Source organism: Squalius cephalus (assembly GCF_949319135.1).
Source record: "Squalius cephalus genome assembly, chromosome: 6".
NCBI classification, from domain to species: domain Eukaryota; kingdom Metazoa; phylum Chordata; class Actinopteri; order Cypriniformes; family Leuciscidae; genus Squalius; species Squalius cephalus.
The window spans coordinates 12630122-12651747 of record NC_137127.1 but is presented as its reverse complement, the minus strand read 5'-3'; the positions used below and the strand labels follow the sequence as shown (position 1 = coordinate 12651747).

Below are 21626 nucleotides of genomic sequence, written 5' to 3'. Positions count from 1 at the left end.
AAAAGAAATAGACGAAATATTACTTGATGTTTAGAATGTTTTCTGGACCAACATTTTCAATAACTTAGAATATAAATATCACCTGCAGTAATAAGAGCATAGAAGGAATTATCTGAGGGTTTGGCTCCATACTTCATGTCAAATACCAAGCTTCTAAGTTTTTCTGTCTGCAGTATTATTTTGCATTATGCATGATATCATATTAACTATTTCTTCTCCCTGTACAATTCTTTAAAGTGTCATTTTTGAATGAATACTTTTAGTTATTTTTTATAGTGTAAGATGTAAATGGTCACTGCACAAAATTCATAGATGCAGGCAACAATTTACAGTGATACATGCACAAATAAATAAATACATATAATTAAATTTTGAGTTGAATTATCAAGATGTGACCATTGAAAAAAGTGTAATTCAGCAGATTAATCTGATTTTTAGACTCTTCAGTGCTGGTTTAACAAAGTAAACTATTAAAAACGTTCAATAGTACCTGATTAGTGGTTGATACCTGTCAGTAATTTATAGCTAAAAATGTATAATGGATTTCTTAATATAATAAACATATAGACATATCAAGTAAAAAAGAAAAAACACAAATAATAAAAAGACAATCCAAACTGGGTTTTTAAAAATCTTTATGTGGCAACAAATAATTCCACATATATCATTTAAGTAACAGCTGTCACCACAGAAGTTACTGAGTGCTTTTATTTACAAGAGAAAGTGACTAAAGATAATAAATGTTACATTTTCATATTCTTTCCTTTTTATTCCTACCCATAGGGTAATAGGTCCACAGTACCTTTGAGTGCATTCAAAAACACACAAACCTAGGTTAACACTTTTCGGTTTCCTAAATCATACAAAACTGGATATACAGGTCAAACACAGATAAACAATGCAAAGGGACACAATGTTACAAAGCTACAGAAAAGATCTCTAATATTCTCCCAGGATCACACTGGGGTAATTCTGCATTTGTGTAATATGAGAAATCTTATATTCACATTCGCATGCAGCAAGTACTCATGTGAGCTGCCCTTATTTGTTTAGACTCCTATGACGTTCGCAACCTGGCAGCTGGCCAATAGGGCGTTCTGAGGTGAAATGTTAAGGCATTTCTTCCTGGTGCTGAGAATGTGTTATGTTTATGCTAGGAAAGCAGCGCACTTTGATGTTGACAGGGGCTGAGAAAAAAAAACCCTGTGGTTTTGTTAACAGATCACTATTTGACGTCAAACACCCAACCTGTGGTGACAGAATGCTGTGAGATGTGCGCATTTTTACACTGAAACGAGGTCAGCGATGAAAGTTTTTGCACAGTAAATGAGAGTATAATGGTCTATAATGTGTATAGAGATAGAGATAAATGAGAAAAAGGCGAGGAAAGGCACAACTGGGACACTGCCTTTTTTGCACTCACACAATGATTGCGATTCGAAAAGAGTTTCATTGGCAGCTTACACTGTAAACACTGACCACACCAATAAAAACATTTCCACTCACTTCCACTCAAATACATTCTCTGTAATTAGGTTAAATATGGGCGGCTGCTGTTTTATCTGTTCGGCTATCCACACGCAGACATCTGTTGTCTTGGACGAAGACTCTCGGAAGTGTACAATCATTTTGCCCACCCAGTTGTGGCCTCCCCATTGATATAGGCAAATCCTGGAAAATGTTGCGCATGCTCATATTCAGAGTTCCTGCGTGGGGCCAGAGGAGAGTACATGTCTCCGGTGGAGTAGCGTGACGTGTGGACTGCGGGGCTGGTGTAACAGCTGTTGGCCGAGGGCATGTCTGACCAACGGGGGGTCACAGCGCTCGAGTGTAGAAGAGGAGACCCACTCATCAAACAGGACTCCATTCTGGACATCTGGCTGTTGAGTGGATACTACAAATCAGAGAGAGACATGCATGAGGACTATTGCAACAAAACACAAGTGACAACAACGAAGTTGTGCATTCTGTAAACGATTCATTTCATCTTCCTTCATGTTAAAGGGACAGTTCACCCAAAAATGAAAATTTTCACATCATTTACTTGCTCCATACCTGTATATGTTTCTTTCTTCTGTGTAACACCAAGAATAAATTTTAAAGAATGTTGGTAACCAGACAGTTGACGGTAGCCATTTTGTGTTCAACAGAAGAAAGAAACTCATACAGGTTTGGATAAGAATAAAACTTGGACCAACTGTCTAAACAGGACATAAATCCATCCCCTATGTTATGCATTCAATAAATCTTTTTGGCTTTTTTTCTGTTATTGTTAAAATTATGATGCAAGACTATCTAATAATCAACTAAAAGTGCATCAGTTCACCATAATTTATACTGGTAAAATAAAATAAGAAAGATAAGTTAACATAGCACTTAAAAAAAAGTATTTTTGTTGCTGTGGGTAACAGTCTAAAAACAAAACTGAGCATGTCAGCTCAAGATATGTGTCTATATAAAACAATCTGTTCTCTCTGGGGAGGGAAGTCAACAAAATCTTCATTTGTCTCCTTCAGAGTAGCTCTCTTGAACAAAGTGTGGACATTGTCTCCATTTTAAGTTGACGGAAAATAAGTGGAAGTAAAAATCTATAAGTGCTCTCTAAATAGAAACCGTCCACAGTCAGAGCTTTTATGAACGGCTGCTGCACGGAAAAAGAAAGTCAGGCGGGGTCAGAGACCTAGATGTGTTGCTTGGTGACCTCTTGTTCATGCAGATAAAAGAGACCATTGAATAACAATATTTTAATAAACACGCTTTTCCATCTGGATTTCCGGCCGCTAGTTGAGTTGTCTGAGACGGTCATTGAGTGGATGGTAGGAGACATTGGGTGTGTGTGTGTGAGTGTGTGTGTGGCTCTCTTGGCTCTAGCCGGTCCACTTTCAGAGGTTGCATCCGCTGTGTTGAGGAGAACTCTGAGGACCAGCTGATCCCCATTACAAATGCAGGCTGGACCACCATCACACCCGCTTTGACTTTCAATATATGTGACCAGACCCACTCCTCTCCATCCACAACTAAACAATTGAATTCAACTATTCACACTCTCTCAATCTCAAGCACAATAAAGACTACTTAACATTCAACTATTCCCTCAGTTTCGGAACTAGTAACATGCAGCATGTAAATTTTGTATACACTTAGTATATTTGTATGCAACAATGCAATGCTTGTCCACAATTCAATATAACTGCTCCTAAAATTTTCAGGCTACATCTACTAAATTTGGCACAGACCTTGAACGAATGGTTTTCGTGTATCTGATAATCAAAAAGCTCATAGATATCTCTCTTTTCTTTCTTTCTTTCTTTCTTTCTTTCTTTCTTTCTTTCTTTCTTTCTTTCTAAAGTTTTAACTAGCACCCAGAACAAACTACTCCATTATTCAAACTGCACATCCTTCAAACTTAAAATATATAGGCTAATACTCATTATGTACTTTAAAATTCAAATATTCAAACAAAGGCCTAAATAAGCCTCAGACATCAGGGGAATTTTAATGTTTAAACAAGGCTTTTCCAGGCCAGTACTCAAAGTTGACCTTTTCTAAATATTTGGATGGAAAATGTTGCTTTGGCTGATTCATGCTAAAGTAACGGCAACATTTTGAGATTTATCGAGTGTTGTTTTCATCAAACTTTAACCCAGCAGTTGTCTAGAAGTTTAACAAAGACAATTAACTGAGCTTTCCCACCTTTGTTCTCTTTCAGAAGTCAATAAACTTTAAATACATATGCTAAAATGACCAGTATTTCTGATCAGGAGTTCAGCCTATTACCCCAGTGTGTGCTGAGGCAAGCAAGCATTCTCTATCCATAAAACTCTGTGGATAACAGTTAAAAGAACATTTCAGATGCTAATCACTGTAATACATCAACCACCATTCACATTCACAGTATGTACATTGTATTCTTCTCTCAGTTACAAACCCAGTAAAAGAGACTAGAATACACTAAATACTGAAAGAGGATAGAATACACTTCCACACCAAATACTGGGGAATACACACCCATTTCCATCTGTTATTATGTTTACTTTCTTAATACTCATTCCTAGTCTTATTGTTCATGATTCATCTGCGAAAAAATTCTTTGCTTTTGTAGTTTTTAATCAAGAGATTTTACTCTGAAACATCTAATATGTTTTCTCATTAAAAATTGGTTGAAAATGCAATTAATGCACGTGTAAGCCTTTTCTGACACATGATTTACCAAATACAGATTTTTTCCCCAATAATTATGACATAAAAAGTCATCATTTTGACATAAGAAGTCAAAATAATAAAATACTAAGTCAAAATTGAAATAAGTTTTATACAGAATTAGTTCATAACTATCCTAGGTCATGACTTTTAGATGACTTTTTGACAAAAATATAACTTAGTTGATCAAATTTTCGACATTTTATGACACATAGTGCACTTTTTATGTTATAATTGACAGTTTCTCAATTTTGACTTTTTATCAATTAATATGGCCTAATTTTGACTTTTTATGTCAAAATGATGATTTTTGGGTCATACTTATGATCTATCATTTAATTTGATTGAATATTTTCCCCCTTATGTATAGTGGAAATGGGCGTTAACTGAACTAATGTGACTTTAATTGACATAACTGACGAACTTGTGAAATTGAAGGCGTAGCCTGTGAAAATTGTCAATCTATATTCTGTAATCACATGTTTTAAGATATTTTATAAATAGTTCAGAAATTCCCCTAAGCTTATAAATAAATAGTATCATATTAAAATAATACTGTAGTGTATGATTTTAGGATTTTAGGATTTTGGGTGGGAGGAGCCTGACCTGTGCGGAGGTCCGGTGGTATGAGGAATAGTGCAGAGGGGTTGGCAGCCCTGGTTCATGGGTTAAACTGGAGTACTGACTCTGGATGGCATGATGGTGCTGGTTTGCGTAGCTATAATTATAGCTGCCAGTATACCTGGACAAAATGGAGTACAAATCTCTTAAAACATTTCACAATCCACACTGTAATGTTGTTTTCAACATCATTTAATGTCTTGTCATTGATTTTGGGGGCTCACCCATGCTCATCCCGATGTGGGTAAACTGGCATCCTGTGGGTGGAGGGGGTGGAGCTGTGTAGAGGGGGTCCGCCTCTCATGCAGGAAAGCTGGGATCCAGTATCGGGTGGGCTGCCACCTGAGGTTGTCACTGTGTATGTAAGGGACCAGGTATATGACTGAACAGCTCCTGGCACATACAGACATACATATACAAAGAAACGTGTTTGGCGTGTTAATTAAATGAGCTTACTGTGAGATACAGTTTTAATGAATGCATGGAATGGGCCTGTGCTAGTTGTACTGTTGAATGTGATACTGTGATGTAAGATTTGAGTGTTATAATCAGTTCGGAGTCACCATTTACCTGTGGTAGCTGATATGCTGGTGTACTCCGGAGACTGGGCTGAATTGGGGGAACCCACTGCTGGTACGCCCACCGAGTGAACAGACTTGGCAGGAGAGTAGGGTCCAGGTGACGAAGATGTGGGGGTGGAGCCTATAATCATCTGCTCTTCACCAGTATCTGCTGTAGTAGCCCAAAACAAAAGCCTAAAATGTTAAGAAATCTTTGCGATTTTGAAAACTATCACAATATTTTAGATTTTCTCTGCTGCAATAACCACAATGCATGTTTTGGGTGATGGTTTGCTGGTGTAAGATGCCCCAGCAGACATCTTAACAACCTTAACCAGATGTGAATGGGACGCTATTTTGCCATTGAGATGAATGGAGAAAAGTGTCCCAATTAACCTGAATTCCCCGCTTTGGTCAACCAGCTTAGCTAGAAAGACAATGCTGGACAACCTCTTTCACCAGATAGATCATCACCAAACCAGCTCTATCTAGCAATAAACATGCTGGTCTAAGCTGATTTACAGCATCTAGAATATAAAGAGCGAAGCTAACAAGGACTACAACTACCACAAGGATGTGGGTTTCAATTGGACAACAATTGTTTTCATTATATTGCAACCTTTAATCCTGTAAAGCTGGACATGAAATATTAGATTTTGTCAGATTTTTTTTTTTTTTTTTAATGGAACAGTTTATTGAATCTATAATAGAGAAAATATTTTAAAAAAAATTAAAATTTTGCATGTGTTTTTTTTTTTTGTGTTAAGAATCATATTTGATACTCAGGCTTATATGGCTTTTATGGCTAGTAGTCATACTTTTATGGCTAGTAGTATGGTATATGATAGTATGTCGCTCATACTTAAGGAGGGAAGGTCCAAGCTGAGCAAAAATTTGCAATTTGGTGCTGTTGCTTATTAATAAGGCCAAAAAGCAATATGAAATTTTAATGGCTTGTAATGTAAATCAATGAGATCTTAATAACAATAAAGCAGACTACTCACTGTACATAAAATGCATATAAATATCGGTAGTTACTCTACTTGTTCAGTAGAATTGGTTCCTACCAATTCAGTTGTCTATCTCCTAATTATGTCTTTGTAAGATGATTTTTAAAGGCTTAGTTTTATGAACAAAGCTCTGTAGCTCAAAGCTCTTTCATATAATGGAATCCAATACAATGATGATTGAGAGACGTGTAAATAAACATTCCTCAAAAGCCTGATGAATCATATTTGAACATGATTTTTCAAAAAAATTATATATGGATAATGAAGTAAACCTAAGTTGGTGCAGTCCAGCAAGTGATCATTCTGAAATATGACTATCAATTTAAAAGTTATTCTTATATCTACTTAAAAAAAATCAGTAGAGACTTCACAGCAAAAAGACGACAACAGAATATGTAGTAGATTGTGTACAAGAGGTTTTTCAGCAATGTTTTGTTCATGTTGATAATTTAGAGGCCTTGGCAATTTGTGTATCAATTTTGATACAGCAGGCTTTATAAACTTGAATTGCAACTTCAAAATTCCTATTTGAGGTTTGACTGTGTGTCATTTATGTTGCAGAACAAAACTTGAAACTCTCTTCAAGTAAAGTCAACTACATACTAATGAAAATTACTGTTTTAATGACAAATCAGCTTTCTGTGTTAGTCTACAAATTTGATGTCATGACAGATCAGCTCTATTGCTTGTAACAAATCGATCTTACCTGGTGAGCCCTCTCCTTTCATCGCCCTCATCAGTTCATTGGCTCTCTCTTGGCAGTGCAGAGACTCAAGCAGGTAGAGTACATAGTCATCAAACATGAGGTGGATCAGATGGAATGAGCCTAGAAATATAAAGAATCCAATTTACCATAAAAAGTTCCTACCAATTCAAGTCTCCTGTCTGAAACAAGTAATAAATGAAGGCTTTGTGGACAACTACCATAAAGCATTTTGAATTTGAATCTCTGAGAGCTTTGAGAGATCAAAATGATTTGATGTTGTTAACTGGGCAATACTATTGCACAATTTAAACGGTAAGAGCTCAAATCCAAGTCAGAACCAAACTAGCGGTCCAACCATAAAACTCTACAGAGTTACTGAAGCATATGATGCTTTGAGTCCATTTTCTGAATGAGATGGGGGAAAGAATTCATAAGGAGCATGGCACAATCCTCACATTGTGTTAGCAACTCCAGCCACTATGTGCATAATAAACATCGCTGCTATTCAGCGGACTGGGCGCAATACTGCCCGGTCATAAAATGGGAAGAAGGGGGAAAGACTTGGTGGGGGTTTGCCTTTGTTAATTAGCTGTTTTGTACAGAGAGCTGCATTATCAAAACACTGCAACCAACTGTGCCTTTGATATTCACAGACAGAGCTGACAGGGAGGGGGCTTTTACCTCTTTTATGGCCCTTCTTTCAGTAACTTTGCCATAGACGGCTAGATGGTGTAAGCCAAGAGTTAACAAAGCTGCCATCTTAGTTAAAAGTTGACACTTGGTGTTGTGGATTGAGAAACTTTTAGTTAACCTGAAAAACTCAAGCTTCCAAACAAATAAAATCAGTAAGAATTTTCTACTCTTTCTAAAGGATGATCGTGACAAAACTGTGCAGCTTGACTCACCGAAGCTGGGTGCACTATGCAGCGTCATATCCCGGATAACTCTGGTCCCGAAACATGACCACATGAGCAGGAACTGCTGAGCTACCCTCTTCAGGCATCCGGGTCTCTTCCCCGCCACCTAAAGGGAGTATTACCATTAGAAAAGCCTGGGGGAAGGCACAGGGGCCTTAACCTTTGGATCCATACTGGGGCCTAACCCCTAAGTACGAAAAACACGTCAACAAGTCAACTATTTGATTTTCCCCTAAGGAAACACCCTCCCATTGAACTATTGTCTGGTAGGTAGTATAAGTTCCCATGGCAACCAGATTTACAAGCCTATATCTGGACTATAATTGAGGCCCCGTTAAAGGGGGCCATGAAGACATCATTAAGTTGGGGAATTGCATCACGATAGGTCTTAAGTATGTTGTGATGGCATTTAGAGTTGCATGGGTTGGACACCTGTAAACTTAGTTTGGATTGGAAGAACATAAAAACAGTGTAATGACAATTCTTGATTATTTTTCTGTTGAAATATCTAAATTATACATCCATACATATGTATATATATATATATATATATATATATATATATATATATATATATATATATATATATATATACAGTGAGGAAAATAAGTATTTGAACACCCTGCTATTTTGCAAGTTCTCCCTCTTAGAAATCATGGAGGGGTCTGAAATTGTCATCGTAGGTGCATGTCCACTGTGAGAGACATAATCTAAAAAAAAAAATCCAGAAATCAATGCAATTACAGAGGTCAAACGTTTCCTGTAGTTTTTCACCAGGTTTGCACACACTGCAGAAGGGATTTTGGCCCACTCCTCCACACAGGTCTTCTCTAGATCAGTCAGGTTTCTGGGCTGTCGCTGAGAAACACGGAGTTTGAGCTCCCTCCAAAGATTCTCTATTGGGTTTAGGTCTGGAGACTGGCTAGGCCACGCCAGAACCTTGATATGCTTCTTACAGAGCCACTCCTTGGTTATCCTGGCTGTGTGCTTCGGGTCATTGTCATGTTGGAAGACCCATCTTCAATGCTCTAACTGAGGGAAGGAGGTTGTTCCCCAAAATCTCGCAATACATGGCCCCGGTCATCCTCTCCTTAATACAGTGCAGTCGCCCTGTCCCATGTGCAGAAAAACACCCCCAAAGCATGATGCTACCACCCCCATGCTTCACAGTAGGGATGGTGTTCTTGGGATGGTACTCATCATTCTTCTTCCTCCAAACATGTTTAGTGGAATTATGACCAAAAAGTTCTATTTTGGTCTCATCTGACCACATGACTTTCTCCCATGACTCCTCTGGATCATCCAAATGGTCATTGGCAAACTTAAGACGGGCCTTGACATGTGCTGGTTTAAGCAGGGGAACCTTCAAACCATGACGTCTTAGTGTATTACCAACAGTAACCTTGGAAACGGTGGTCCCAGCTCTTTTCAGGTCATTGACCAGCTCCTCCCGTGTAGTTCTGGGCTGATTTCTTACCTTTCTTAGGATCATTGAGACCCCACGAGGTGAGATCTTGCATGGAGCCCCAGTCCGAGGGAGATTGACAGTCATGTTTAGCTTCTTCCATTTTCTAATGATTGCTCCAACAGTGGACCTTTTTTCACCAAGCTGCTTGGCAATTTCCCCGTAGCCCTTTCCAGCCTTGTGGAAGTGTACAATTTTGTCTCTAGTGTCTTTGGACAGCTCTTTGGTCTTGGCCATGTTAGTAGTTGGATTCTTACTGATTGTATTGGGTGGACACAGGTGTCTTTATGCAGCTAACGACCTCAAACAGGTGCATCTAATTTAGGATAATAAATGGAGTGGAGGTGGACATTTTAAAGGCAGACTAACAGGTCTTTGAGGGTCAGAATTCTAGCTGATAGACAGGTGTTCAAATACTTATTTGCAGCTGTATCATACAAATAAATAGTTAAAAAATCATATATTGTGATTTCTGGATTTTTTTTTTTAGATTATGTCTCTCACAGTGGACATGCATCTATGATGACAATTTCAGACCCCTCCATGATTTCCAAGTGGGAGAACTTGCAAAATAGCAGGGTGTTCAAATACTTATTTTCCTCACTGTATATATATTGTTTTCAACATTGATAATAATAACACATTTGTCTTGAGCACCATATCAGCATATTAGAATGATTTCTGAAGGATCATGAGACACTGAAAACTGGAGTAATGATGCTGAAAACGATGCTAAAATGATAATTTAAAATATAAATAGAAAGCAAATATTTCGAATAGTAATAATATTTCACAATATTACTGTTTTACTGTATCTTTGATCAAACAAATGGAGCCTAGAGAAAGACTTCTTTCAAAAACATAAAAAAATCTTACCGACCCCAAACTTTTGAAAGGTATAGGTTTTTTATTATTATTCATATTTACATATATAGGCCTATATTTTAGCTATACAATCAGATATCTAATTATAGGATCATCATACTGTAGTAGAGTATAAATCAAGCCTGATTTATGCCAGGTCAACATATTTTGTTGATCTTGGAACAACATTCCTGTCTGAAAATTTAGTCCCAACCTTAAACCTACACCTAACCTAACCCTACCCATAAGTTTTCCCTAAAATCAGAGGGAAATGATAGGTGAATAACACTGATGTAGAAGCACCTAACCCTGGTTGTAAGCCTAAAGTTGACATAAACTGAAAACTTGTCCCTCAAATCTGATTGGTTGTTCCAGGATCAACAAAGATGATGATCCAGGAACATGTTGTACTTGGGGAAATCATGTTCTGCATACACGTACCCTCACGACACATCTCTCCACCATAGAGTCCAGCCACTCGATGTAGGCTTCAATAGGGGACTGGTCCTCCAGCAGTCTGTCAAATTCTTGATACACTTTGAAAAACAGCAGAAAAGAGTTTAAGAGATTAAAAACAAATTTCTATTTTGAAGCATGCATTTCTCAAATTGGTCAAATTCCATTTTAATTGCTTGTAAAGGTTGCTAATCCATAATTAAAAAAATGCTATTGGCACAGATTTGAGATCTCCGTATGAAATTGTAGAAAGAGGAGCTCAGAATCCTCTTTTGAGGATGACATGACAGAATCTTTGAACTTTGACCTGATCAGTCATGTGAGAGGTTGACGCTGAAATGAATTTGAAATGCTCCTCGGGGTGTCAAACTGTGAGGGTTAACCTCTCAGTGCCTGTGGTTAAAGCTCGACGCTCATGGTCGTGGGAATGATTCAGCTCTGGTTGACAGCTACTGTGTGAAATCCGAAACGTAAACCAGTGGGGCTTTTAACACAGCGCTGCATGTGATTCTGCAGCAATAACACTGCATGTGGTGGAGTACAGAAACACTAACAAATAAATCTGAATCAGTCCGGCTATGTCTTATCTGATACTTTTTCATTAAAATCTGATCGTGAAATGCACCACTATTCCTTACAATGGATGATAAGTCTCCTCTCGTCCTCTCTGGAGTCTTCCATTGTATAAAGAGTCTGTTTAGTGATGCTGTTGAGGTCTACGTTCCTCCAGTCTTCAAGCATTTGAAAGGTGATGTCTGCACTGTGGATCACTGTCCGAGAGGCCTGCAAGAGCAAGATTTAATTCAAATTTCTCCACGCGCTATGACTGATCATAGACATTTGCAAAAACATGATATTAAAAAGTTAAATATTAAACATAAATATACTGTATACCTGACAGAGATGGTTTAATGATGTTTGTCGTTTAAGAATCTGGGAAAATCTTCTTGACACTGAGAATAAAAAAAAAATGTGTTCAAAAATAGCCTTAGAATACTAGCAAAGTTCATTTTGATGTTTTTGAGAGTATTGAATATATTTGACACCTACATTCAAACTTTATGTTGCGCAAGTTCTCGGGTAGGTCATGTAATGCCACCTTCAGCCACTCATCCAGCTGCTTGGCAAACTTCCTGATCACCTGAGTGAGGCTGTATTATCAAAACACATAAACAAGGACATAAATGTATAAAAACATTCAATGTGTACCTTACACAAAGAATGCTCTGACGCAATTAATTTTTTTACCTTTTGTCTGGAGCAATAAAAATTGGAGTCATGCGTCATTGACAGGTAATCTGTTAAGTTAATTACCCTGACGCAAAAGTTAGATATGCAATGCTAGCATGATCTCTGTGTCAATAGTATTAAAGGTATTTATTTAGCTTGAAGACAAAAGTCCATTTGACTAAAGAAAAAAGTCTCAAGGCTTGGAGTTCAATCAGCACTGAGGCAATTCTGATGATGTTGAATGTGAAATATAGTATCATATATAATATGCAAGTAAACATCTTCATAATCTTAACAAATCTTTATTTAAATGTGATTTTACTTGACTTTTGGCTGATGCCACCAAACCCTTGAGTCTTACTTAGCCAAATTCTCCACTCCCCAAATTCTACAGCTTTTCTTAATCCAACCAGTTCCAATGAATAAAATCAAGTCCTGTCATAATTTTTCTCATTAAATAACCACTTTCCAGTGGTGTAAAGTATTTGTACTTTACTTTGCAGAGGTGGACAGAGTACACAACTTCCTTACTTGAGTGAAAGTACAGATACTGCTGGTCAAATATTACTCCGTTACAAGTAAAAGTTGTAAAGACCGATTTTTACTGAAGTAAAAGTACAGAAGTGCTTGTTTTTAAAAGTACTTAAGTATCAAAAGTAAATGTCAATGCATTGTTTTATTATTGTTGCATTGTTGTATGTAATTCTTAGACGTTGTATTGTGGTTGAAAACGAAAATCGGGTTGACGTCAGAAACCAACATCAGTCGAGTTCTGGCGTCAATCCGACTTTCATTTCCAACCAAAATGCAACCCCTGCAAAAATGCAACCCCTGCGGGTCCCTGAAACCACAATCATCCCCTGACTGACGTTACTACATTCTACTCAAGGACCTTGACAGAACTGTAGTGGAGTAAAAAGTACGATATTTGTCTTTCAAATGTAGTGAAGTTAAAGTAAAAAGTTTCCAGAAAAAATAATACTCAAGTAAAGTACAGATACTCAAAAAGTGTACTTAAGTACAGTACTCAAGTACATGTATTTTGTTACTGTCCACCTCTGTTACTTTGTAGAATCAAAGATATTAGCAACTTTTACTCTATAAATGACTTTTTTTAACAGTATCTGTACTCTTTACTCCAATATATCTGTGATAAGTAATGCAATTTCTCATTAACATTTACATGGAATCTAACTTTTTCTGCAGCAGTTTATTCCTGCTACAAAAGAAGTGATATTGCCATCTACAGGGCATTGAACGTACTATATCTTGTGCGTTTTTAACCAAATTTGTCAACAAGGCTACTCCAAGCGAATGTAAGTGCATTAGCAGGTAGTTGTGAATCGCAGGTGTTTCATATATAAGATGAGGATATGACTGATGAGGCCGAAACCAGTGTCCAGTGCAAGCAGGCTTTGGATATTTCATTATTTATCCGTTATATTGAAGATACCTTTTTGAAGGATATTAGTTTACTTAAGCCCTTTTTGAACTCGTGAGCTTAACTGAGACTTGAGTGTTTGTAGACGTTGTGTCAACCTTGATTTACAGCAATTTTGAGGTTTCTTAGAAAATAAACATGTGACTGCTCTCCTCACAAATCAACTGTTTCTTGTTTTTCATTGGCATGTCTCTAAGGTGTTGAGGACTAGTGCATCTTTGAGCCTATACATTCAGTGTGAGTAAAATACTCAAGTACTGTTAAAATCAGATACTAAGACTTTTACTCAAGTCGTATTGGAATTGGTGACTGGAAGTATGGTTTTAAGGTACTCTTTACACCTCTGCCCCTTTCACCCAGAATTATGCCAGGAAATGCAGCACTTTCAAAAAACTGTAAGTGTATAAATTCTTTTCTACACTTTTTTTTTTTTAACAAAATCAAAATAGGCAGGGATGGGACTCACCTGTCAGGTAGAGCCTGTAGGACGGTGGGCATGAGGACTCCTGAGATGGCCTTGTACAATATAGAGTCACAAACACCCACAATATTCACCACTGTAGAAGAGCCCAGGACAGGGAGCATGTGGGGCGGCATGCCCTGCCAAAAGTGCAACAGGAAGCTCTGGACCTATATATACACAAACAAATAAACATTGTGATAAAATATGAAGGAAGCCTTTTCTTGTTTAAGCCATTAATGCCACTGGATGAAAAAGTTTGAAGAAAACATAATTCAAAGCATTTTAATGCATGAATGCAACCAAAAAGAAAAAAAAAGAAATGTCAAACCTCATCGAAGTTGGCTCGTATGACTGTATCCAATATCCTCTGGCAGTGAGTTCTGTACATCATGATAAAGGTTGAGACCTTGTAGAGAGAAAAAAGCCCATTTAAACGACTTTTATAATACTTTCCCACAGAGACTAATTCAACGAAACTCTTGGTTAATGATGTCATACCAAATTCATTCCTGACTCATGGTCATGCATTAATAAGACACTAAAAGACTCTAACACTAAAGAAAGAGGATACAAATACCAAACAACAAAAAAGCTGCTTTCACGAACAATGCCTATTTACAAGGTCTTGCCAAACCAGTGTATGAAAAGAGGCTTTAAAGATCAGAAACTCACAAACCATTTAAAATTACAGGCACCTTTTTAAAGCGAGACAGCTAGTGCCCGTCCTTTGTCCAATGCGAGATCTTATTATCTACTCGAAAGATTAAGAGTTCGCTAGGAACCAACACATAAATCCTCCAGGTCCTCATCTAAATCCAGGCCCAGGGAAGGTCCGCCTGACACATGAAAGCAGGATCTAGAGGGGTGGGTAGCGGGCAGGAGGAGGGAGAGGGGGGTTGGAGTTGGAGGTTAGCAGTTAGAGGTTTTAGTGATCTGTTTACCTTCTCTTCTGGCAGACTGGCAGGCAGATTTAGGTCTTTGACATTTGGAAAGTCTGGCAGGAGAGTGCCCAGCTTGGAGCGCGGTGAATACGCCACTGTCTGTTTGGTGACCTCTTTCTTGCCCGTCTCGTTCACCCACGCAGCGCCCTTTTTAGAGTACATCACATCGTAGTACTGGGAGCTCTCCTTCACAGCGATTCCATAGTAGTGATACCTAAGAGGGACAAGTGAGTGGCAGGATGAAGATTATATATGAGTTTTAATGTGCTTGCTGAAAATTTTGCTGTACTAAAGCAGTCATGATTAGAAAGTGCTCAAAGTCTAAAGTAGATTTGCAGTGGTCATTTCTTTTTATACATGAATAAAAAAAAATTGAGGAGGTTTAAATGATAATATGTCTCTCAATGACTAAGCTCCTCATAACTGTTTTTTTTAACAGGCCCAAGTAACATTATATATATATATATATATATATATATATATATATATATATATATATATAAAAATAATGCTCACCATGGCTGCATTTATACATTTATTTCTATATAAATATCTAAAAATACAGTAAAAACAGTACTATTGTGAAATATGATTTAAAATAACTATTTTCTATTGTAACATGTTTTAAAATGTAATTTATATATAATATATTTAGATCAGAATGATTCTGAAGGATCATTTGACACTGAAGACTGGAGCAATGGCTGCTGAAAATACAGTTTCGCCATTACAGGAATAAAAAGATCCTTTTTAGCGCCATTCTCATTTATGCTATGTTAGTAAGCTGACTGGTGTCCTTACATCACAAGACTGAAACACTTATAATTCGATTCGAACTTAAGTCAATCATGTTTTCCTGCACGGGCCATGACAACAGTTACTATAGCATCGGCTGAGTCACTGGGCAACCAATAGCCTCTGATACTTCATATCGCGGCTGAAGTTATGGAGAAAGTTATGATACTTAACACTTGTTTGGATACGTTATTTGACAGCCTTCAGACAAAAAAGTCAGATGTACTTTTGACTTGATTAAAATATAGGCTACATTCAGTGAGGCAAATTTGCATTTGATGAAATTACTAATACGCTAAAATCTACATTCTTAACTGAATGGATTATGGAGGTCATAGCAAATTAAAAGCTGAAAATAGGCTAACATTACTGTGAATCAGGCCCAGCTTTGATTTGCTCATTTCCTTTCATAATAATCAAATCCTCATCATTTCAAAAAACAAGAAACAATCAAGTTTCAAAAATAGCCTGTTACATAATGCTAAGGAGCAAAGATATATTTTTTTTATCAGTAGGCTAATATATTTGTGAAAGTTCTGAACAAAGTTCGGTGCTTTTACTAACTAGAAAACTAATATTTCCCTCAAGTATTCATTTTTGTGACAATTATTGAGAGGCTTTGGATTTTAAAATACATTAAACTGGAAAACATTAACTTTAAATAGTAATAATATTACACAATATTACTGTTATTACTGTATTTTTAATCAAATAAATGCAGCCTTGGCGAACATAAGAGACTTCTTTCAAAAACATAAAAAATCTTAATCATTCCAAACTTTTGACTAGTGAGTAAAATATTTTTCAAATAAATTATAAATACATTTTTAAAAACTCCTACTTCACGTAAAAAAAAAATATTTTTGGGGTTTAGATAGATAAGGGAAAAAAAGTATAACTTTGCAAATGAATAATCATTAATTATTCGTTTTTTGGAAGTAATATTGATTCCACTTGGCTCAGTTTCAGATTGTCACCAACTTGACAAAACATATTTAAAGTGATATGATGAACGTAAAAAGTTAGGAACTTTTAGGAAAACAAGGAACTTACTTCGATTGGCCTCTCGTTCCTAGTCTCCGTGTGGTTAACTGAGGAAACTGTTGTCTTATTATCTGTAAAACACACACACACACACTCACACATTAAACTTTTCTGGCCAGACCTTTTTTGTGACTTCAGTGTGTGTATCTGTTACAACTACGACAAAAAATATCTTCTCAATCATCTTGTTCGATTCATACATGTCCACTGACATTTCTTTTCTGGCCAATCTCTCTTTTTCTCTCTGCTTTTTGTCCATGAGCTCCTTGGTCCAGCTCCTGGTGCAGAAAACTTTGCAAACAGTGAAGCTCTCTATTGTGCGGGATGAAAAAAGAGGCCAAGCTGTGAAGTTTCTGTCAGGCTTGGCTTGATAAATGAGCAGACAGGGAGGCAGGTCCAGCTCTCTCTCTCTTTTTTGTCCTGAATCAATGAAGCCTTCCTAAAGGACACCCCACGCTGCTCCAGCCACTGATCTAACATTCCGCAACATCTCACCCTTCCAAATTTCCTTTAATTACACATTAATCCAGGCCCCCTCTCTTTTTCAATATCCTCCGACAGGACCCGGGGGAGCGGGACAAGGGTGTCGGGGGGTGGCTATATGAGTAGGTGGGTTGAGGGGTTGTGGGAACAAGGGTGAACATGTTCATTGTTTTTATTGTCCAGCTATGAGTTTGCAGAAGAGGTGTAAGTAAAGACCACTGGCTGTGGCTCTTCATAATACCCAGTATTATGTAATGCTTTTCTTTCTTTTTGTAACAGATGTTTTCCTTCCTCTTTCATGTGAACATGCATTTTTATAGGAAACTAAGCGTTTTTACATTTGATTACCTCATCAAAACAGTTATTAAATGCAGGTTTCTATACCTTCCCGAAGCTTGCAGCGTTGACCGGCTGAGAATCAAGTTTCTCGCAGAAGTCCAAGTAATGCATGTACAGTGCACTGCGAGGAATACAAACGCCCTCTGCGATCTCATAGTTCTCCTCCAACCTAATGAGAACACAGTTAGGTCAGCGCACATAGAAAACTAGGGAGTCAATATTAAATAAACTCTACAGTGAAACATGGAGGGAGGCAGTTCTGGGGTTCTAAATATTACTGTGTGTATTGGAGGGATCTTCAAGCAATGGTCAACATAAAAGTTTGCAAATTGTTTTTCTTTCTTAAAGAAATTTTGAATTGTGCAGTTCAAGTATAACAGTATCAATATAACTTAAATATGAGTGAAAATGACCTGAAAAATTCGAGTTTAGTTTTGTTTGCCATAGACAAGCAAGATTTTGTATTATTGACTGAACTTTCGACAAGCAATTTGAAATGTAAGTCTGTTTGCCTTTCTGATACTTGAAACTGACAACTTACAAACAACAGGACTGCAAACATGACATTTGGAAATTCAACTGCTGTTTTATGATCTAGAATTCCTAGAAAAGTGAATGATTTGTTTGAAAATTATAAAGCAAGTAACTGTATTTGTCATATTTTACAAAATGGCGTATTTATCTCAAACCTAAGGCGGAGTTTTCCCACAGACTGAAGCCGTTTGCTCCCATTGGATGTCATTCAAAATATAAAAGTTAATTACTATATTCATCATTTTACTTTAAAACCTTTCAAAAGTTCAACTTTGTGTGAGGCGGAGGTATGAAAATAAGTGATGTACATTTCTGGTGTAAATTAGACTCACCATTGTAATGTGGCAGGTGTTGAATGTGGCTTAGATGCTCGGTTATTTTCCTTCTCTTCATCTTTTATCAAAAGAAAAACAACAATCAGAATCAGTAATAAAATAAATTAATTATACATAATGCAATATCAAATTTGATAGACATTAGCCTATAAATTAAAGTTTTTTTTCTTTCTTTTTGAAAGATTCAGTCAATGATAACATTCAAATTATGTTCTCTTTGAGCAGAATTATTAAAGTTTCATGCAGTCTATTTTGATTTAATTTAATTCATGACGATACATTACTACTTACTTTCGTCGTTGGACATGTTTCCAATAGAAGAGTGGCTGGAGAAGCGCTTGCTCTCGCTTTCGTTCAGACATCTTTCAATCCAGCTCTCTGCAAAAAGAGGGGGAACAAAAAACAAATTATATTTTTACATTATGCCTTTTTATCGTAGGCATACGGCTGTCTCCTCGTAGGCCCTATATTTTTTAGATGAAACAAACTTTGTTTTAAACAGTAGGCGAAACGAAACTACAAACGTTTTATGTAGCAATCTAATTTTCCCTTTTTCCATTCAATTCCATTTTTATTTACTTATTTAACATAGCCTATATTTCAACAGCATATGATTTAAATCCATTTAGGCTATTCCATTCGGAGGCAACAGGTGCAACCGCGCGCCGTGGTTCCTAAACATAACTAACGTTAGGCCTATTCGTCTTTTTTTCGTTTTTTTCCCCACAGAGCTTGAAATATTTTGTGAACGTGTTGAACTTTTGTCATTTAAAATTCCATAGCATATGCTATAGTTACATTACCTGTCAGTTTGTGGACGAGTGCAATAAACATTAACGTGGTTGCGTTGCAGCCACTGCCTAAAGAGTTCAGGGGCATAATAATGACGGGGCAATTCAATTATAATCGATTGTGCGGATCTTTGGGCAGCTGGGATTCTATTTGAAATGTTTTCAGCAAGAACTGCAGGAATCCTTCATTGTTCCCGAGGCGAATTACAGGCGCGCGCACGCTCAATTGATTCTGCGCGCTCGCCGCTCCTCCATTGCTGTGTCGTCATAATAGATCCTTTTTAGCGCCATTCTCATTTATGCTATGTTAGTAAGCCGACTGGTGTCCTTACATCACAAGACTGAAACACTTATAATTCGATTCGAACTTAAGTCAATCATGTTTTCCTGCACGGGCCATGACAACAGTTACTATAGCATCGGCTGAGTCACTGGGCAACCAATAGCCTACTGATGCTTCATATCGCGGCTGAAGTTATGGAGAAAGTTATGATACTTAACACTTGTTTGGATACGTTATTTGACAGCCTTCAGACAAAAAAGTCAGATGTACTTTTGACTTGATTAATATATAGGCTACATTCAGTGAGGCAAATCTGCATTTGATGAAATTACTAATACGCTAAAATCTACATTCTTAACTAAATGGATTATGGAGGTCATAGCAAATTAAAAGCTGAAAATAGGCTAACGTTACTGTGAATCAGGCCCAGCTTTGATTTGCTCATTTCCTATCATAATAATCAAATCCTCATCATTTCAAAAAGCAAGAAACAATCAAGTTTCAAAAATAGCCTGTTACACAATGCTAAGGAGCAAAGATATATATATTTTTTTATCAGTAGGCTAATATATTTGTGAAAGTTCTGAACAAAGTTCGGTGCTTTTACTAACTAGAAAACTAATATTTCCCTCAAGTATTAATTTTTGTGACAATTATTGAGAGGCTTTGGATTTTATGAGAACACACAATTTAGGCAAAATAAACCTGCAATGAGATGGAGAAAAAAATTTAAACAAGTTAAATTTAATTAATGTGAAATATACCTTGCGTTATAAATTTTATAAGGTTATTTTTAAAAGGCTACAATCAGTGATAACAGGCTGTATAAACTATTTCAAGTATTAACATGCATTTGAAATGCCAAATGATCATTTTTAATTTTGCTGACATTTTATTTAATTTAAATTAAAAGGTATTGTTATTATACTGCAGCTGTTATTTTGAAGCTCAACAAATCTTTTTTTTTTTTTTTTTCCTCAGAATCTAATTAATCTCTGTCAGTGTTGGCTCACAGTCAGTTGAGATCAGATTTTCAGTCTGTAATTGAATCATTTGCTCTGTGAACAGTTTAAGTAGTTCTCTAAATAATTGGATTAAATCCAATCTAAAGGCGAGACTGATCTGAGATCATTAATAATCCTGCGCTGAATATCAGCGTGGAAAAGTCCCCCAAATATCTAATAATGAATTTTTTTTCTCACAAAACAACTGCATTGAACAGAATTGAGCGATGGGTAACATTGATTTTTGAAGCCACGCGGAGTGTTACATTTTATAATTGAAATGAGTAAATAAGTAATATTTTGTGGTTAAAACACTACATCTAGAAATATTCTACATGAAATAATGTTGTCTTTACAATTTATACCTTCAGGAAAAGCAATTATATTTACCAATAGTACCAAGTGCAATTTTGACTCAAGTCAAAACTTAGCTTGAGCAGGTGCATGCATTATAAAAAAACACAAAAAACTCTTAAACTGGACAACAAACTCAGACCTGTGACCTTGCGTGAGTTTAGTCTCAATTTAAGGTCATATTGCTACTCCGTAAAAAACGCCGTCCAACTTTACATAGTCCCAAAACTGTGTAAAACCATATTCTCATCAGAAGCACACCCATCCGGAGCAATTAAAAACGAGGCCAAAAAGCACGCCAACTTATCTCTTGCTGTACTAGATTCAAGAGCTTCCCTGACGAAAGGTTAAATAACTTTTTCTGAAGCCAATCTCAGGTCTCAAAATCCCAAGGCCCGTTTCGCGTTCCAAAAGAGCCCAGATCCCAGGCGTCCCAATGTCACGGCGGTGCAGGAGGAACCAACCTGTGGAATCCATGTCAGGCTCTTCTAGCAGCCCACAATGCATCCTCTTCCCATGCACGTTCCAGGGGCTCCTCTGAGAAAATGGCTCCGTGCTGGACTCCCCCTCCTCAGCTCCCTCCGTCTCTCCGAGAGAACTGCCCGTCGTAGAGATGCATAAGATGTGAGGTCCGTGGAGAGGGTGGCGATGGTGATGGAGGTGGGGGTGTGGGTTGTAGGAGCGGGTGGGGTGGGGGGTGGGGGGGTCACAGACTCCAGAGATCCAGCGGGGGAAAAGCCAGAGCCGTCAAAATGTTTGCTGATGTTTCATGGGAAAGGGGCTGATTTTA

The 21626-nt window shown here is 37.2% G+C and overlaps 1 protein-coding gene across 3 annotated transcripts; it reads right to left on the bottom strand.

Moving 5' to 3' along the window:
- Nucleotides 1-619: 619 nt before the first annotated feature.
- rfx4 (regulatory factor X, 4) lies at nt 620-21497 on the bottom strand. 3 transcript variants are annotated; one of them, XM_079874479.1, is made up of 18 exons: nt 21301-21497; nt 18696-18782; nt 18402-18462; nt 17581-17704; nt 16723-16784; nt 14875-15088; nt 14262-14339; nt 13937-14100; nt 11850-11950; nt 11694-11752; nt 11438-11582; nt 10785-10879; nt 8003-8120; nt 7098-7217; nt 5392-5553; nt 5046-5214; nt 4807-4942; nt 620-1894 (listed from the first exon to the last, which is right to left on the bottom strand). In XM_079874479.1, the coding sequence occupies exons 1-18, from the start codon at nt 21341-21343 to the stop codon at nt 1625-1627; spliced, it is 2208 nt and encodes a 735-aa protein (XP_079730605.1). In that variant the 5' UTR covers nt 21344-21497; the 3' UTR covers nt 620-1624. The 3 variants fall into 3 exon arrangements, with proteins under 3 accessions (XP_079730605.1, XP_079730603.1, XP_079730604.1); XM_079874477.1 differs by lacking the exon at nt 21301-21497 and adding an exon at nt 19208-19321; XM_079874478.1 differs by lacking the exon at nt 21301-21497 and adding an exon at nt 19208-19321 and having other exon boundaries at nt 1493-1894; nt 5046-5175.
- Between the last annotated feature and the right edge of the window lie 129 nt (nt 21498-21626).

Bases quoted from the DNA above. Each gene is read 5' to 3' on its own strand.
- rfx4 (XM_079874477.1), bottom strand. From the start codon at position 19,283: ATGCCCCTGAACTCTTTAGGCAGTGGCTGCAACGCAACCACGTTAATG. The intron at 10,880-11,437 runs GTAAGGAATAGT...TGTTTTTCAAAG, and splicing joins GAGGAGACTTATCATCCATT to TGTATCAAGAATTTGACAGA. The intron at 5,215-5,391 runs GTAAATGGTGAC...TGTATGTGCCAG, and splicing joins CAGCATATCAGCTACCACAG to GAGCTGTTCAGTCATATACC.